This window comes from Xyrauchen texanus, chromosome 39, assembly GCF_025860055.1.
Source record: "Xyrauchen texanus isolate HMW12.3.18 chromosome 39, RBS_HiC_50CHRs, whole genome shotgun sequence".
In the NCBI taxonomy this organism is placed as follows: Eukaryota; Metazoa; Chordata; class Actinopteri; order Cypriniformes; family Catostomidae; genus Xyrauchen; species Xyrauchen texanus.
The window spans coordinates 35,288,566-35,305,027 of NC_068314.1; the positions used below are offsets into that span (position 1 = coordinate 35,288,566).

Sequence of the window (16,462 nt, forward strand, 5' to 3'; positions counted from 1 at the left end):
ATGTCTTTGGCTGCTTGCTCAATCTGAGACCCCTCGCCCCCTTCTGCTCAGGATAAAACGAAACAGCCAAACATATATATATATATATATATATATATATATATATATATATATATATATATATAAAGCTCTGGAAAAAATGAAGAGACCACTGCAAAATGATCAGTTTCTCTGGATTTACTATTTATAGGTATGTGTTTGAGTAAAATGACCATTTTAGTTTTATTCTATAAAGAACTGACAATATTTCTCCCAAATTCCAAATAAATATATCATCATTTAAAGCATTTATTTGCAGAAAATGACAACTGGTCAAAATAACAAAAATGAGGCGGTGTTTTCAGACCTCGACTAATGCAAACAAGTTGATATTCATTTATAAACAACACAATACTAATGTTTTAACGAGTTTAGAAATCAATATTTGGTGGAATATCCCTGATTTTCAGTCACAGCTTTCATGCATCTTGGCACGCTGTCCACCAATCTTTCACGTTGCTGTTTGGCGACTTTATGCCACTCCTGGCGCAAAAATTCAAGCAGCTCGACTTGGCTTGTGGCCATCCATCTTCCTCTTCCAGAGGTTTTCAATTGGGGTTCAGGTCTCGAGATTGGACTGGCCATGACAGGGTCTTGATCCAGTGGTCCTCCATCCCAGGGGTTTATAGGTGCGGCCTACTGTCATTGAACCTGTCCAGCTGACCCACACTCGTCTAACAATCTCAAAACATATGACAATACAATTAGAGGTTGAACGATATATCGGTTTTACCAATTAAACGACAACGATCGGTTATCAGCAAAAATTGCCCCCGATATTTTACGATAGTTGTTTTATTTGTTTGTTTTATTTGTTTACTGGACAATTATGCACACAATCGCTGATAATCTACTGTTAAGGAACCACTGGTCATAAAATGTTTTTAGCTTGACGATGGGTACTTTATAGTGTTTATACTGTAATACGTTGTTGATGACTGTAAGAGGGCATGTTTTGTTTACAGTATGTCTTTGTGTGAGCTGGGAGCAGACACCCCAATATTTCGGTATTGTTTATGCTTAAAAGATTTTTTTCTGCACCTGGGATTTTATTCATAGCCTCTATGCCTGTGCATGTCACAGAATTTTCTTTTAACATTCAATAAATCGATTTTAAAAACAATCATCCGATTAATCGGTTATCGGCCTTTTCCACCATCTTAGTTATCGGTATCGGCAAAATCCAATATCGGTCGACCTCTAATTGCAATAGGCTTCTATTAAAGTCAGCAGATTTTACCGATCATCTGATTGATATTCCACATACGTCTTGGTACACAAGCAGCTCAGAAGAGTTCAGTTTGTTTTCCATCCTGTCCCAGAATCAGATAAAATCCCCAGCACAAGAGACATTCTCTTCCCATTTAAAAAATAAAAACATGATCCCTTTTCCTTGCCAACCCATATCCAAGACTTCTAGGGAGGAATCCACTGTTTTCTGGGTGTTTGTTGACGTTTGGCCCACATTTACCCTCCCCTTAGCCCCTGGTTAGATGCACATGGGTCCAGATGAACCTGCAGAGCCACAGTGCCTTCTGTTCTAGTGTCGCACACTAACCCGTCCTCTGCCTCTCTTCCCCTCTCCCTTCAATCTCTCTCTCTCAATGTGATGGACTCAGTCACACAACGCCTTAACAAGTCCCCATGTCTGCGCTATCTGCTGGGCTTTTTAAAGACAGGGAGGCACGGTTACACGATGGGGGAAAATCCCAGTTACTCTGAGAGTAATGACGGGAAACGACAACCAAGTTCGGTCAGGGTGTCTCTCTTAGCAATGCTTCCTCAAGTGGATGGCAGCCGTTTTTGATTCGTCTCACCCCGCTTGTTGCATTCAATATTGGAGGGATCGTTCTACTTTCTCAGGTCTTTTGCAAAAGGACAGGAAGGATTTTTTTTGTCAGGCATGAATGTTAGTTAGACCTTTTGCATGGTTAATGTTAGCCCTTTTTCGAAGATCTCTCGGTCTTGTATTCTTTTGCCGAAAAACACTTGAAATGACATTGAAATGCAGCGTACGTGCTCCATTTTTGGCGGTTTTAAGAGTTCAAGTATGCGAGGAAGTCTGGTGCACCATTCTTTGGCTCTGCTTGTTCATCGGTTTGGTTCTGACCCTCTTTTGCTCTCAGTGTCGATGCCTTTTTGCTTTATTTTTCACTCATATCTTTTCTGTTTGCACTCTTTTTAAAGTGAACCATCACTGATACTGTACACAACTTGCATTGGAGCATGTGTTTTGTTTCATATTGTTCTACTGGGTCTATCTGTATCTCTCCTTTTCATTCTGTTTTACACAAAATAAGGGCTTTCCTACAATGGTTGAGTGCTGCCAAAACACGTCACCCTCTATGTAGCTACACCACTTCATGTGGTCTCCCTTTGTACAGAACAGAACTACATGTGTGTGCATGCTACTGTGTGGGATGAACTAGTGAAGTGGGAGGGGGGTGATGGGTAATGTAGTTTTATTTGACCTGTATGTATGAGAGCGAGAGCTTGAGGCACAGCTGTGGCCAGCACAGGCATTGTGCATGCCAAAAAAAGGCGTTTAAAAAATATCTTCTCAGAATGGGATACAAATTGTCCACCTTGAGTAAATTAGCGCTGGGTTTGCCAATCCATTTCTGCTCAGCATTTACCACGGCATATTTCATTATTCACATGGAGCCATCTGCACTTTTTCCATGCAGCAGAAGATCGGACGGGTTGGGTTCATCTGTGTGACAGTGAGACGGTCCTCTGTGAGTGTGTCCGTATGTGTCTGATTCGAAGGCAAGTTGTTTTTAGTGCCTTACAATGAACTGTTCCCATCGCCGTAATACGATCTTAGACACCGAGTCATGGCAGAAGCGAAGAGCGACACTTGTCCAAATATCATCATCATCATCATCATCATGTTTGTACCTCAGTCCGACTGTCTATTCATGTCTGGCCATCAGTGCTTTTTTTGTCATATCTCTTTCTCTTCTGTAACTCTTGTATATATCATTCATAAACTTCCTGCAACAGTCCATGTGTTCCTCTTTTTTTCAACTGCATTGCCGTGTTTCTATTTCTGTTTCTCACTCCAAGTCTTGCATGTTATGATTTGTCCATTCAAACACATTGCTTTCTGTGCATTTGGTTTTTTCCTCTCAAGATTTCGCGCAAATACCGCGAATAAATTTCGTTCTACCATAGATTAGTCGTGTGTTAAAAAAATAAGATCTAATACGTTATAAAAATGGTTATTTTCTTACATAAGTATTAAAGGGAGAGTTCGCCCAAAATGACAATTCTCACGCTGTCTCAGGCCACGTCCACACTAGAACATTTTTGTCCAAAAACTACATTGATTTTGCCACGTTTATGCCTCTCATCCTCACCACAATGGAGATTTTTGGGGGGAAATAACCGCATGATGTTAAGACACTGAAAACGAAATAATGAGTTCACCAATTGAAATGGATTAGTGAGGACGTGGTCTCAAACTCTTATGACTTTATTTCTTCTGCGGAGCACAAAAAAAGGTATTTTAAAGGACGATGAGGTGTTTTTGTTCATACGATGTAAGTCAATGGGGACCAAAACTAATCCATACAACTGAAATGGCTAAATCCATGTCTTCTGAAGTGATACGTTAGCTTTGAATAAGCCAACTTGAATTCCTTATTCACTGTAAATCTTGGCTTCAAGATGGTGATGCTTTTGATGCTGCATCCCAGTATCATTATACATCAATAAGACATTGCATTTTCATTTTCTAGCATTTGTAATCAACCCTATGGCGACTGCGGTCACATTTCCTCAACCTTCGACTTTATCATTTTAACTCGCATCTTCATTTTAAAAGTAGCCCGAGAAGGCATGAAAACCGAGAATCTTTGGCTCTTGTGCAGCGAAGCGTAATTGAGCTTTTCATGGCGAATGTCAAGATTTATAGTGACTTCAGTTCTGGTCTGTTTTTCACTCAGAACTGAACGTATGGCTTTGGACAACGTGGAGTAAACCATTGGAGTTGAATGGATTAACTTTATGCTGCCTTTACATCCTTTATTGAGGTTGAACATTTTAGACCCCATTGACTTACATTATATAGACAAAAAACAAAACTGAAAATATCCTTCAAAAATTCTGTTTTCCACAGAAGATGGTAAAAATGTCATTTTTGTGTGAACTTTCCCTATAACAGTTTAAATAGTAATGTTACGTAATGACATATTAAAATACCAGTAATTAACACATGAACCATACTTATTACACGTTTAATTGCACCAGTTGACAGAATAGAAGATAAACTCTCTATTGAGAAAACAAGTAGCAGTGAACGAGTGAAATTCAAAGAAGAAAAAGAAGAAATGAGCAACACGTGAATAATTCCCTCAGTGGCTCTTTGATCGGAAGCGAGTCATGAGACTGTGAGTGCGTCGTCAGCAGTAGCATATTTGTCAAAGGGGAAATAAGTGAAGTGTGTGTGTGTGTGTGTGTGTGTGTGTGTGTGTGTGTGTGTGTGTGTGTGTGTGTGTGTGTGTGTGTGTGTGTGTGTATGTGGAGCACATTGTCACCGTGACACCTGCAAACCCATCCCGTCTCTCCATAATCACCCATAGTTCCACGGTCCCATCCGTACACAATTGGCCTGAACCATTTAGAAGCAAAAGAGGAAGTTTCATGAGAAAAAAAAAATGGTCATGATAAAGAGAGGTATATTAATTACTGATTTGCATGTGCAATGTGCATGCCACTCTGTGGGTTAACAAGTCAACTTCAGGAATTATAAAATATTAAAAGAATATAAAGAAAAGAGTATATATATATATGTATAAATATATAAATATAGATAGATGTTTTTATGAGCAATGTGTTTCTTTTTTCTTCTATTTTTAAAAAGAGAAAAGACAAAAAAAGAGCTCCAAGAGGAAAAAAAATATATAAAACATGACATCATTGATGATGAAGTCATAGAATGTTTGTTTGTTTCTATTGCCAACTGTTCTCTGAGAATCGTAGGTAAGGTGAGCACACAACATGGAAATGTATTACAGATGTTTTAAAAAAAAGGTGAAAAGATATCCAGTAACTCTCCGTATGAGGGATTGCACATCCATCTAATTTAAGAAGAAACCCCAAACCCTTTTGCTGATGTTGAGCTGTAAAAGAGGCTGCCTGAACCTGGTGATGTTACACATTTATTCTGGCTATGAAAAAAAAAATCCCCCCCTCTTTCTCTATCTCTCTCTATCTCTCTGCTATTTCTACCAGTGCATTTTGTAATTCAAACAGAACTCTTCCTAAAGAACCTGAATAAAAACCAGAGAGAATGCATTCTAACTGCGCATTTACAATGTCTTGTTTTCAGATTCATGACTGGAGCGTGTGTTTGTGTGAATGCGTCCAGAAACCAAAAACTCTTTGCACATAAACTCACACCTACAAAACAAGGCAATCATGCCTCATTTTTTCAGGTTGGGGAAGTGACCCCACAGCTATTCCAAATGATTAAGGATTTGATGGGTGCATGATAAAGCCCTGGTAAGTGTGTCTCAGGAAGTTACTGCATTTGATTTGAACGCCCCCATAAGGTCACTAGCCTAAAGAATGCACTTTCCACACTAAATGCAGCAGAAACGGGCTGAAACTGTCAAAACCAACAATTTAATTAAGGTGGGTAGAGACACACATTTGATGTGTTTAAAACTAGCTGCTTTTCATGCTTTGGTAATTTTATGTTAGATAATAATCATATAGCATATGTAATAGTTCTCCAAAAGCCTTTATTAATCTACAACAACAACAGAAAGCAACGGGACACTGATTTGCAACCTATTTCACATTTTCAGTGCTTTATGCAGCTCCAAACTTTGACCTGTTTTAGAACTGTTATTCAGTGATTTCCTATATAGTCTCGATAATTTCCCCCATCCACCTCATTTGTTTATTTTATTACAGAGATGAAAGGCCCACAACACGACCACCACAAAGTAAATAGGACTGTATGAGGTTTACACTTGATCCACACATGACCACATGTTTCACACCACTTTATCAAATTCAACTAAGTTTCAATAATTAAGCTGAACATGAGATAAAGTGATTAATCACCCTAGGTTATTATCGGGCTGTAGTTTCCCAGTTTATTTACTCACCCTGAAAATAACATTTCACTTCCTGTGTCCTCAACTGACTTGCACACCTATGCAGATCCACACCCACAATCAACGAGATATGATTCATACTTCAAATGATTTAAAACATTCATGCTTACTCATGCTGGTAATTTCAATATAAAGCACATTCAAACGGAACAGCTCCATCTAATATAAAAGAACAAAAATACATTGGCAGCTTTTTGTCAATCCATTTCATTACATGTTTTCTGAATATTGTGACATATTAACACATGATTGTGAGAAAGTTTCTCATTATTATGTGAAACTAATTTAATATTATGAGATGCTAATTTATTATTACGAGAATCTTTATCATTATGAGATAAGTCGTTATTATGATATACTAATTTATTATTATGAGACCGTTTCTCATTATTATGATATACTAATTTATTATTATGAGACAGTTTCTCATTATTAAGATATACTAATTTATTATTATGAGACAGTTTCTCATTATGAGATAAGTCGATATTATGATATACTAATTTATTATTATGAGACAGTTTCTCATTATTATGATATACTAATTTATTATTATGAGACAGTTTCTCATTATAAGTCGTTATTATGAGATACTAATTTATTATTATGAGACAGCTTCTCATTATGAGATAAGTCGTTATTATGATATACTAATTTATTATTATGAGACAGTTACTCACTATGAGATAAGTCGTTATTATGAGATACTAATTTATTATTATGAGACAGTTTCTCATTATTATGATATACTAATTTATTATTATGAGACAATTTCTCATTATGAGATAAGTCATTATTATGATATACTAATTTATTATTATGAGACAATTTCTCATTATGAGATAAGTCGTTATTATGAGACGCTAATTTATTATTATGAGACAGTTTCTCATTATGAGATAAGTTGTTATTATGAGACGCTAATTTATTATTATGAGAAACTTTCTCATTATGAGATACTAATTTATTATTATGAGACAGTTCTCATTATTATGAGATACTAATTTATTATTATGAGACAGTTCTCATTATTATGAGATACTAATTTATTATTATGAGACAGCTTCTCATTATGAGATAAGTCATTATTATGAGATACTAATTTATTATTATGAGACAGTTTCTCATTATGAGATAAGTCGTTATTATGAGATACGAATTTATTATTATGAGACAGTTTCTCATTATGATATACTAATTTATTATTATGAGACAGTTTCTCATTATAAGTCGTTATTATGAGATACTAATTTATTATTATGAGACAGTTTCTCATTATTATGATATACTAATTTATTATTATGAGACAGTTTCTCATTATGAGATAAGTCGTTATTATGAGACGCTAATTTATTATTATGAGACAGTTTCTCATTATGAGATAAGTCGTTATTATGAGATACTAATTTATTATTATGAGACAGTTCTCATTATTATGAGATACTAATTTATTATTATGAGACAGCTTCTCATTATGAGATAAGTCATTATTATGAGATACTAATTTATTATTATGAGACAGTTTCTCATTATGAGATAAGTCGTTATTATGAGATACGAATTTATTATTATGAGACAGTTTCTCATTATTATGATATACTAATTTATTATTATGAGACAGTTTCTCATTATAAGTCGTTATTATGAGATACTAATTTATTATTATGAGACAGCTTCTCATTATGAGATAAGTCGTTATTATGATATACTAATTTATTATTATGAGACAGTTTCTCATTATGAGATAAGTCGTTATTATGAGACAGTTTCTCATTATTATGATATACTAATTTATTATTATGAGACAGTTTCTCATTATGAGATAAGTCGATATTATGATATACTAATTTATTATTATGAGACAGTTTCTCATTATGAGATAAGTCGTTATTATGATATACTAATTTATTATTATGAGACAGTTTCTCATTATGAGATAAGTCGTTATTATGATATACTAATTTATTATTATGAGACAGTTACTCATTATGAGATAAGTCGTTATTATGAGACAGTTTCTCATTATTATGATATACTAATTTATTATCATGAGACAGTTTCTCATTATGAGATAAGTTGATATTATGATATACTAATTTATTATTATGAGACAGTTTCTCATTATTATGAAATACTAATTTATTATTATGAGACAGTTTCTCATTATGAGATAAGTCATTATTATGAGATACTAATTTATTATTATGAGACAGTTTCTCATTATGAGATAAGTCGTTATTATGAGATACTAATTTATTATTATGAGACAGTTTCTCATTATTATGAGATACTAATTTATTATTATGAGACAGTTTCTCATTATGAGATAAGTCGTTATTATGAGATACTAATTTATTATTATGAGACAGTTTCTCATTATTATGAGATACTAATTTATTATTATGAGACAGTTTCTCATTATGAGAAGTCGTTATTATGATATACTAATTTATTATTATGAGACAGTTACTCATTATGAGATAAGTCGTTATTATGAGATACTAATTTATTATTATGAGACAGTTTCTCATTATTATGATATACTAATTTATTATTATGAGACAGTTTGTCATTATTATGATATTCTAATTTATTATTATGAGACAGTTTCTCATTATGAGATAAGTCGTTATTATGATATACTAATTTATTATTATGAGACAGTTTCTCATTATTATGATATACTAATTTATTATTATGAGACAGTTTCTCATTATGAGATAAGTCGTTATTATGATATACTAATTTATTATTATGAGACAGTTTCTCATTATGAGATAAGTCGTTATTATGATATACTAATTTATTATTATGAGACAGTTTCTCATTATGAGATAAGTCGTTATTATGAGATACTAATTTATTATTATGAGACAGTTTCTCATTATTATGATATACTAATTTATTATTATGAGACAGTTTCTCATTATGAGATAAGTCGTTATTATGATATACTAATTTATTATTATGAGACAGTTTCTCATTATGAGATAAGTCGTCATTATGAGATACTAATTTATTATTATGAGACAGTTTCTCATTATGAGATACGTCGTCATTATGATATACTAATTTATTATTATGAGACAGTTTCTCATTATGAGATAAGTCATTATTATGAGATACTAATTTATTATTATGAGACAGTTTCTCATTATGAGATAAGTCATCATTATGATATACTAATTTATTATTATGAGACAGTTTCTCATTATGAGATAAGTCATCATTATGATATACTAATTTATTATTATGAGACAGTTTCTCATTATGAGATAAGTCATTATTATGAGACGCTAATATATTATTATGAGAAACTTTCTCATTATGAGATACTAATTTATTATTATGAGAAACTAATTTATTATTATGATATACTAATTTATTATTTCGAGAAAGTTTCTCATTATGAGATAAGTGGTTATTATGAGAAACTAATTTATTATTACAAGAACTTTTCTCATTATGAGATAGATGAGATACAATTTATTATGAGACAGTTCTCATTATGAGTCATCATTATGAGATACTAATTTATTATTATGAGACAGTTTCTCATTATAAGTAGTTATTATGAGATACTAATTTATTATTATGAGACAGTTTCTCATTATGAGATAAGTCATCATTATGATATACTAATTTATTATTATGAGACAGTTTCTCATTATGAGATAAGTCATCATTAAGATATACTAATTTATTATTATGAGACAGTTTCTCATTATGAGATAAGTCGTTATTATGAGACGCTAATTTATTATTATGAGAAACTTTCTCATTATGAGATACTAATTTATTATTATGAGAAACTAATTTATTATTATGATATACTAATGTATTATTTCGAGAAAGTTTCTCATTATGAGATAAGTCGTTATTATGAGAAACTAATTTATTATTACAAGAACTTTTCTCATTATGAGATAAGTCGTTATTATGAGATACTAATTTATTATTATTATATACTAATTTATTATTATGAGAAACTTTCTCATTATGAGATAAGTCGTTATTATGAGATACTAAGTCATTATTAATAGCAGTAGCAATATTGCTTGGTTTATTAAAAAGCTTTATACTCTGTGGGGTTGTAAATCAAAAAATAAATTCTAATAAAATATTAATAATAATAGAATGAAATTGTTTTTGTATTAACTTACAAAAGCTAATTAATCTTTTTTTAAGAGATGTGAGTAATCTCACTAATAGGTTTTAGAGTTCCCCCTGATCCCAAATACCAATTAAACCCTTGGTCACACTCAAAAGTTAAATTAACAAACTCTCTTTAAATTTCTAATTTCTGTGTCTCACTCTACTATGATACACAGTAAGGGCTCAAACCTAAGACTCAACATTATGCTATTTAAAGATGTGATTACACTTCATGCCCTGAGGCTTCCAGACTCTAGTTTTACTCTCTTGCATTAATTATTTTGCATTGTGCTCTACTGATGTCAGTTTTGAATGCTGTACCTCTTACAGCTCTACCAGTTCAACTGGGACTTCAAGCTTGACAGTGACGTAGTCTGACACTGGCCACTAGCCAGAATGTTTGTGCGTGTTCATGGGAAAATAGTATTTCATGATTCATGGACATGTTTCCAGCTTACGGCTTTTTCACCACCCACATCAAGAGGTGATAGAGGTGTGTAACGATAAGTGTTACAAATCATGATAAAGGGCTATGAGTGAGCTAGAGTCACACATTACTAACAGGATCTTAAGAAATCTCAAACGCTGGAGGCCAGTTCCATGGAAAGTTAACTCTTACTGTTGTACTTTTTTTTCTCAGTTGAAGGTCTATTAAAAACACTAGTCTCCTAAACATAGTTTAGAAAGGAATATTCCAGGTTCAATACAAGTTCAGATCGATCGACAGCATTTGTGTCATAATGGTGATTACCACAAAAATGAATGTCGACTCGTCCCTCATTTTCTTTAAAAACACAACAAATCTGGACTACAGTGAGTGAATGGGGCCACTCCATAAACATTAAAATACTCACCGTTTCAGAAGTATAGCCACAAGATGTATATACGTGTTTTAACGTAATTTTTGGTGTGATAAATCGCTTAATAACCTTTTCTGTGTAAAGTTATCCAATTTTACATCTTCGTTTCCATGACGGCCTATTGCATAACCCCTAAAACGACTATTTAAACAACTTCACAGCTCAAATAATACAATTTTTTTACAGAAATATTAATGGCAGTGCTGTTATAAAATTATAAGTTTCACGTTTCTGATTTTTAACCCTCCAAAAATTGGCCCCATTCACTTCCATTGTAACCTAGATTTGATGCTCTCTTTTTTATATAAAAAGGAGGGAGGAGTCAACAACATCTTTCAACTCCAATCAGCTTTATACCACAAATGCTGTCGATTGAGGTGAACTTGAACTGAACCCGGAATATTCTTTTAAGTTTTGTCCTGATTAGTAAACCATATCCATCCAGAGCTCATGCCAAGTGTTTCTGAGGTTTGTGGACAGTAATGTTGTTAAAATCACAAATGCACAACAGAATCATTTTTGAACATTTGTAAGTTTATTGCAACCAAAGACAGAACACTAAACACAGCTGGTAAATTGTAAGTCCATTGTGTCCAACATATCCTTCTGTGCAATTATTCAGTGCGATAGTGCATTTTAACACTTTGTTTTTAGGGTAAAACATTGGCAAGTCACATTATAACCACAGATTGTTCAACAACGGTGTGCAACTGGATGAACAAGATGTGTTTGTCTCTCATAGTAGTACAGTTCATATAGGACAAAATATCAAGAGGTTCCTCTTTCCACAAAGTTCAACTTCGTTGAGTCAGCATCTGCTATCAGATCAGAGTCAGACTTCATCTCTGACTCATCTGAACAATAAAGCAGCTCCGGTGATTCCACGGCGGTTCGGATCACACTGGATCCGGATCCTGTGCTTTAATTCCGCGGGCTCCTTCGTGAGCTCTCCTCGGTCATCTGGCGAGCCGAGGCACTCAGGAGTCCCAACTCCATTCGGACCGCCTTAACTGGTCAGTGAAGTACCAGTTTGTCCAGGAAATTCCCAACAAGGGAGATGATTCTTGGAACTATCCAAAGCGCGTCTTGCTCAACACGCACCGATGGCCCGATTTGTCGGGAACGCTGTCAGTGTTTCAGCTGGTCGGCAGCTGTTTTCATGAGTCGTCCTTAAGACCTCGCCCTGTGCGTAATGCTTATCGTCAGTCGTGTCCATTCTCCGCTTCTTCCGCGGCAGAAAGTCAGGCTCGACCGCCGTCTTACCGCTGCGCTTCCTGGAGTGCCGTGCGCATTGATTTGCGCCTCGGTTCTCTTTGTCCTCCTCTGGTGTCTCTTTGGGTTCATGAGGTTTTGCGGAGATCTCTTTGGGAGTTTCAGTCACTGTAGAGTCACTGACAGTGCTTTGGTCTTTACTGATCTCCATAGGCTCCTCAGTGGCTGGTTCCGAGGCGCACGAAACGACCTGCATCTCCTCCTTGTCTTTGAGCAACACAGCGGTGTGGTAGATGTCCCGGGCGGCTCTCATGGTCATGGAGAGCAGGAGACTCCGGTGAAGTCTCAATCCCCCGCGCTGGATTCTCAATGAATACAGTTTACTAACAGAAAGAGCCATAATTCTCTTGGCCTCCACGTCCATTGTTCTTGGTTTCAAACACCTCGAGTATTCACAATGTTCCGGAATATTTCGGTTCTTTTCGTCTTTTATTTACGTCAAGACTTTCTCTTGAAGATTTCTCTTCTCAGTGGATTGTGAAACTCAAACTTTTCTCCTCTCAGGGCGGTGTTATATGTGCGCTCCGGTGACGTCACGAGTTTCCATTCCCCCGAGTGTATAAACACGCCCCTCCCGCCTGGTCGATACGTCATAATGCCCAAGCGCCACTAAAGTATCTTGTCAACATAAACCGACTATTCTCGTTATTCCAACTAGCAGACTCGTGTGAGGAGAAGTTGTGTTTGTAAATGAGTATTTAAAGATAATAAAATCGGTTTATGGAAGTGAACTTCACCGGTACCTTGTTTATATCAAAATTACAGTTTTAAGAAACATTCCAAATCAGCCATCTTATCAAATATTAAGTTGGGAAAGATAATCCATATTTTGTCTTTCCAACTAAAATGATTCTATATCCATTTTATTCTTAAACACACAATTTGACGTTTTAAAATGAAGTATAGTTTCACCTTCCTCTAATGGATTGCATAAAATATTATTTTTTAATATAGTGAGACCTGATCCTCCAGTTAAAGTTAAATAATTAATAATAAAAATAAAAAGGAGTAGCCTACATCTTTTTAAGAAGTGTCTTGATCTGCAATAACATTAAAAAAAAAACTTTGAAAAAAATTATTGTCAACATTGATTTGCTATTTTATTTTAAAGAGGATAGTTTGAAATGTAAAGAACAATATATAGTACAGTTAATTATTTAAGAAAAAAATGGGCTCTTTGTAAACAATATTTCAAATATTTGGCTAATTAATGTTATTGTTGCATGCTTAAAAATCTTGTCAACATACATTTATATAATTATTTTGTGGCAATATTAGTGTTAATGTTATTAATGTGACTATTAGACCTCTTCTATGAGTGGTGGTGGTGTAGTGGTCTAAGCACATAACTGGTAATCTGGTAATCAGAAGGACACTGGTTTGATCCCCACAGTCACCACCATTGTGTCCTTGAGTAAGGCACTTAACTCCAGGTTGCTCCGGGGGGATTGTCCCTGTAATAAGGGCACTGTAAGTCGCTTTGGATAAAAGCATCTGCCAATGAATAAAAGTAAATGTAAATGTAAATAATTAGATGCAATTATTTCATTCATAATGGTATATTAGATATTTGGCTTATAAGTTTTATTGTGGCATGTGTACAACATAGAGTATATAATAATACATAATACATTTTTGACTTAAAAAAATTGTCAGCATGTAACATTATAAAGGAACTACAATTTATATGAAATCATTTTTCTGGCAATGTTAGTTGTTATCAATGTGACTATGCACAAATAGGCACTATCTGTTGTTTTATGCTTTTGTGGCTTTGAATAATAATAATATTTAAAACAAGATCTTGTCAACATATGTCATAATGGAACTGTGCTACTTATATATGAGTCATGACACAAAATGATATAATGGCACTGCATTAATTACACTGTATCTTGACATCAGTCAAGGGCGTACCCAGGAAATTAGTTTTGGGTGGGCCTCAGTAAAAATGTATTGGCCAAGTTATTATTTTTATTTATTTTTACCAAAATGTCCCTGTTCTTCCACCTTTTCAGAAATCAGAATTTATGCATTTTTAAAAACTATTTTATAAATATATATTTGAAGTCAAAGAACAATCTGTGATATTCTGGGTGGTCCTAGGTCTATTTTGGGTGGGCCCAGGACCACCCCAGCCCACCCTTGCCTATGCCACTGACTTTCTGAAATAATCATGATTTATTGATCACTTGTAAATCAATGTACAAGACTGTTAAATGCACGAAAAGCTCATTAAGGGAAGCATGTGGTGCATGTGAATTAATAATCAAGTGTATCATTTTATTTGAATTAATTACTTACACTATAGACCAATCTATCAATCTCTTACCTATATCAACATTTTGTACAAATGTTTCTCAACCATCCCCCAGTGTTTACAATTCCTTGGAAGCTGTTTCTGTGTGATATGTTTTTCTGGATGCTCGACGTCACACTCTATAACCATATATGGAACATCCGTCGGACCTCCTGTGCGCGTGCAGTGGAAAAGCCATGACGTGTGCACAGCAGAGGCAGTGATGATGTAGTCACCGCAGCACCATATTTGGAATTGTCACCGGTCCAACATCACCTCCCCTTCGGCTCACATGACTATTACGAGGAAGCAAAAGCGATTGAGGTCAGATGACAGCTGAACCTCTGAGCAAACACACGAGTCTATTTATAGAATCTCTTGGTACCTGGTGAAATTCCCCAGTTATGTCTCAATTCAACGCCATTGTTCGTGCAAACCAGAGTTTTATTATTATACTGCTCATTGTGAGTGAAAAGGAACATATGCCAATGCTTTTCTGTCGAGTTTGTGTTTATAATAGTCTGATTGTGTTTACATGCAATAATGACAAGAAAAAAAGAATAATCAAAATAAAAACAGAATGACAATAAGGTGCTAAATAGCTGTAATACAAATGATAATTACAATATACAGTATACAATATAACATGAAATAAAATAAACATTTAACAAGACATTAACGAACATAATGTTTTACTTGTACCTTTCTTTTATTTCCCCCCTCCTTTCTTTCTTTACTTCTATTTTGTTTATTTCTGTACTTAAAGGAATGGATCTTTAAAGGAATTCACCCAAAAATGTGAATTCTCTCATTATTTACTCACCCTCATGCCATCCCAGAAGTGTAGGACTTTCTTTCTTCTGCTGAACACAAATGAAGGTTTCATCTCTGTAGGTCCAGACAATGCAAGTGAATGGTGATCAGAGCTTTGAAGCTCCATAAAGCACATAAATGCAGCTTAAAAGTAATCCATACGACTCCATTGGTTTAATCCATGTCTTCAGAAGTGATATGATAGGTATGGGTGAGAAACAGATCAATATTTACATCCTTTTTTACTCTAAATCTCCACTCCACTTACCCTTTCTTATTTTGTTTTTGGCGATTCATATTCTTCGTGCATATCGCACAATATAACCTACAGGGCAGGGAGGAGAATTGATAGACAAATGGACTTAAATATTGATCCGTTTCTAACACACTTATCATATCACTTTTGAAGACATGGATTAAACCACTGGAGTATGTCTGATTACATTTATGCTGACTTTATATGCTTTTTGGATCTTCAAAGTACTAGTCACCATTCACTTGCATTGTATGGACTTCTAAAAATCTTCGTTTGTGTTCAGCAGATGAAAGAATGTCACACACATCTGGGACAGCATGAGGGTGAATCAACAGTGAGACAATTTTAATTTGGGGTATAACTGTTCCTTTTCAGTACTTTAATCTGTGGCAATGTTGTGCTTACAGCCGAGCCACTAAAGTTGTATTAACTCTGACAAGGAAAGATTAACGTTTGTTCTTTTGTCATTTCTGGGCATTTCAAACCTATTATACCAACACAGTGAGTAATCATGTACATTTTCAAGCCACTACTTGTAAAAATAGCTTCCTCATTACTGTTATCTCACTAACTGCATTACATGCGATGAGGCCTAGAAGGTCCAGCCCTGCATTTCTTGAGCATTCTTTGCAGCTGT

At 34.6% G+C, this 16,462-nt stretch overlaps 1 protein-coding gene across 1 annotated transcript; it reads right to left on the reverse strand.

Moving 5' to 3' along the window:
- Window positions 1–11,704: 11,704 nt before the first annotated feature.
- LOC127632806 (immediate early response gene 2 protein-like) lies at window positions 11,705–12,951 on the reverse strand. Its single transcript, XM_052111589.1, has one exon. The coding sequence runs from the start codon at window positions 12,819–12,821 to the stop codon at window positions 12,276–12,278; it is 546 nt and encodes a 181-aa protein (XP_051967549.1). The 5' UTR covers window positions 12,822–12,951; the 3' UTR covers window positions 11,705–12,275.
- Window positions 12,952–16,462: the final 3,511 nt, after the last annotated feature.

Coding starts and splice junctions, on each gene's coding strand:
- LOC127632806 (XM_052111589.1), bottom strand. CDS start 12,821: ATGGACGTGGAGGCCAAGAGAATTATGGCTCTTTCTGTTAGTAAACTG.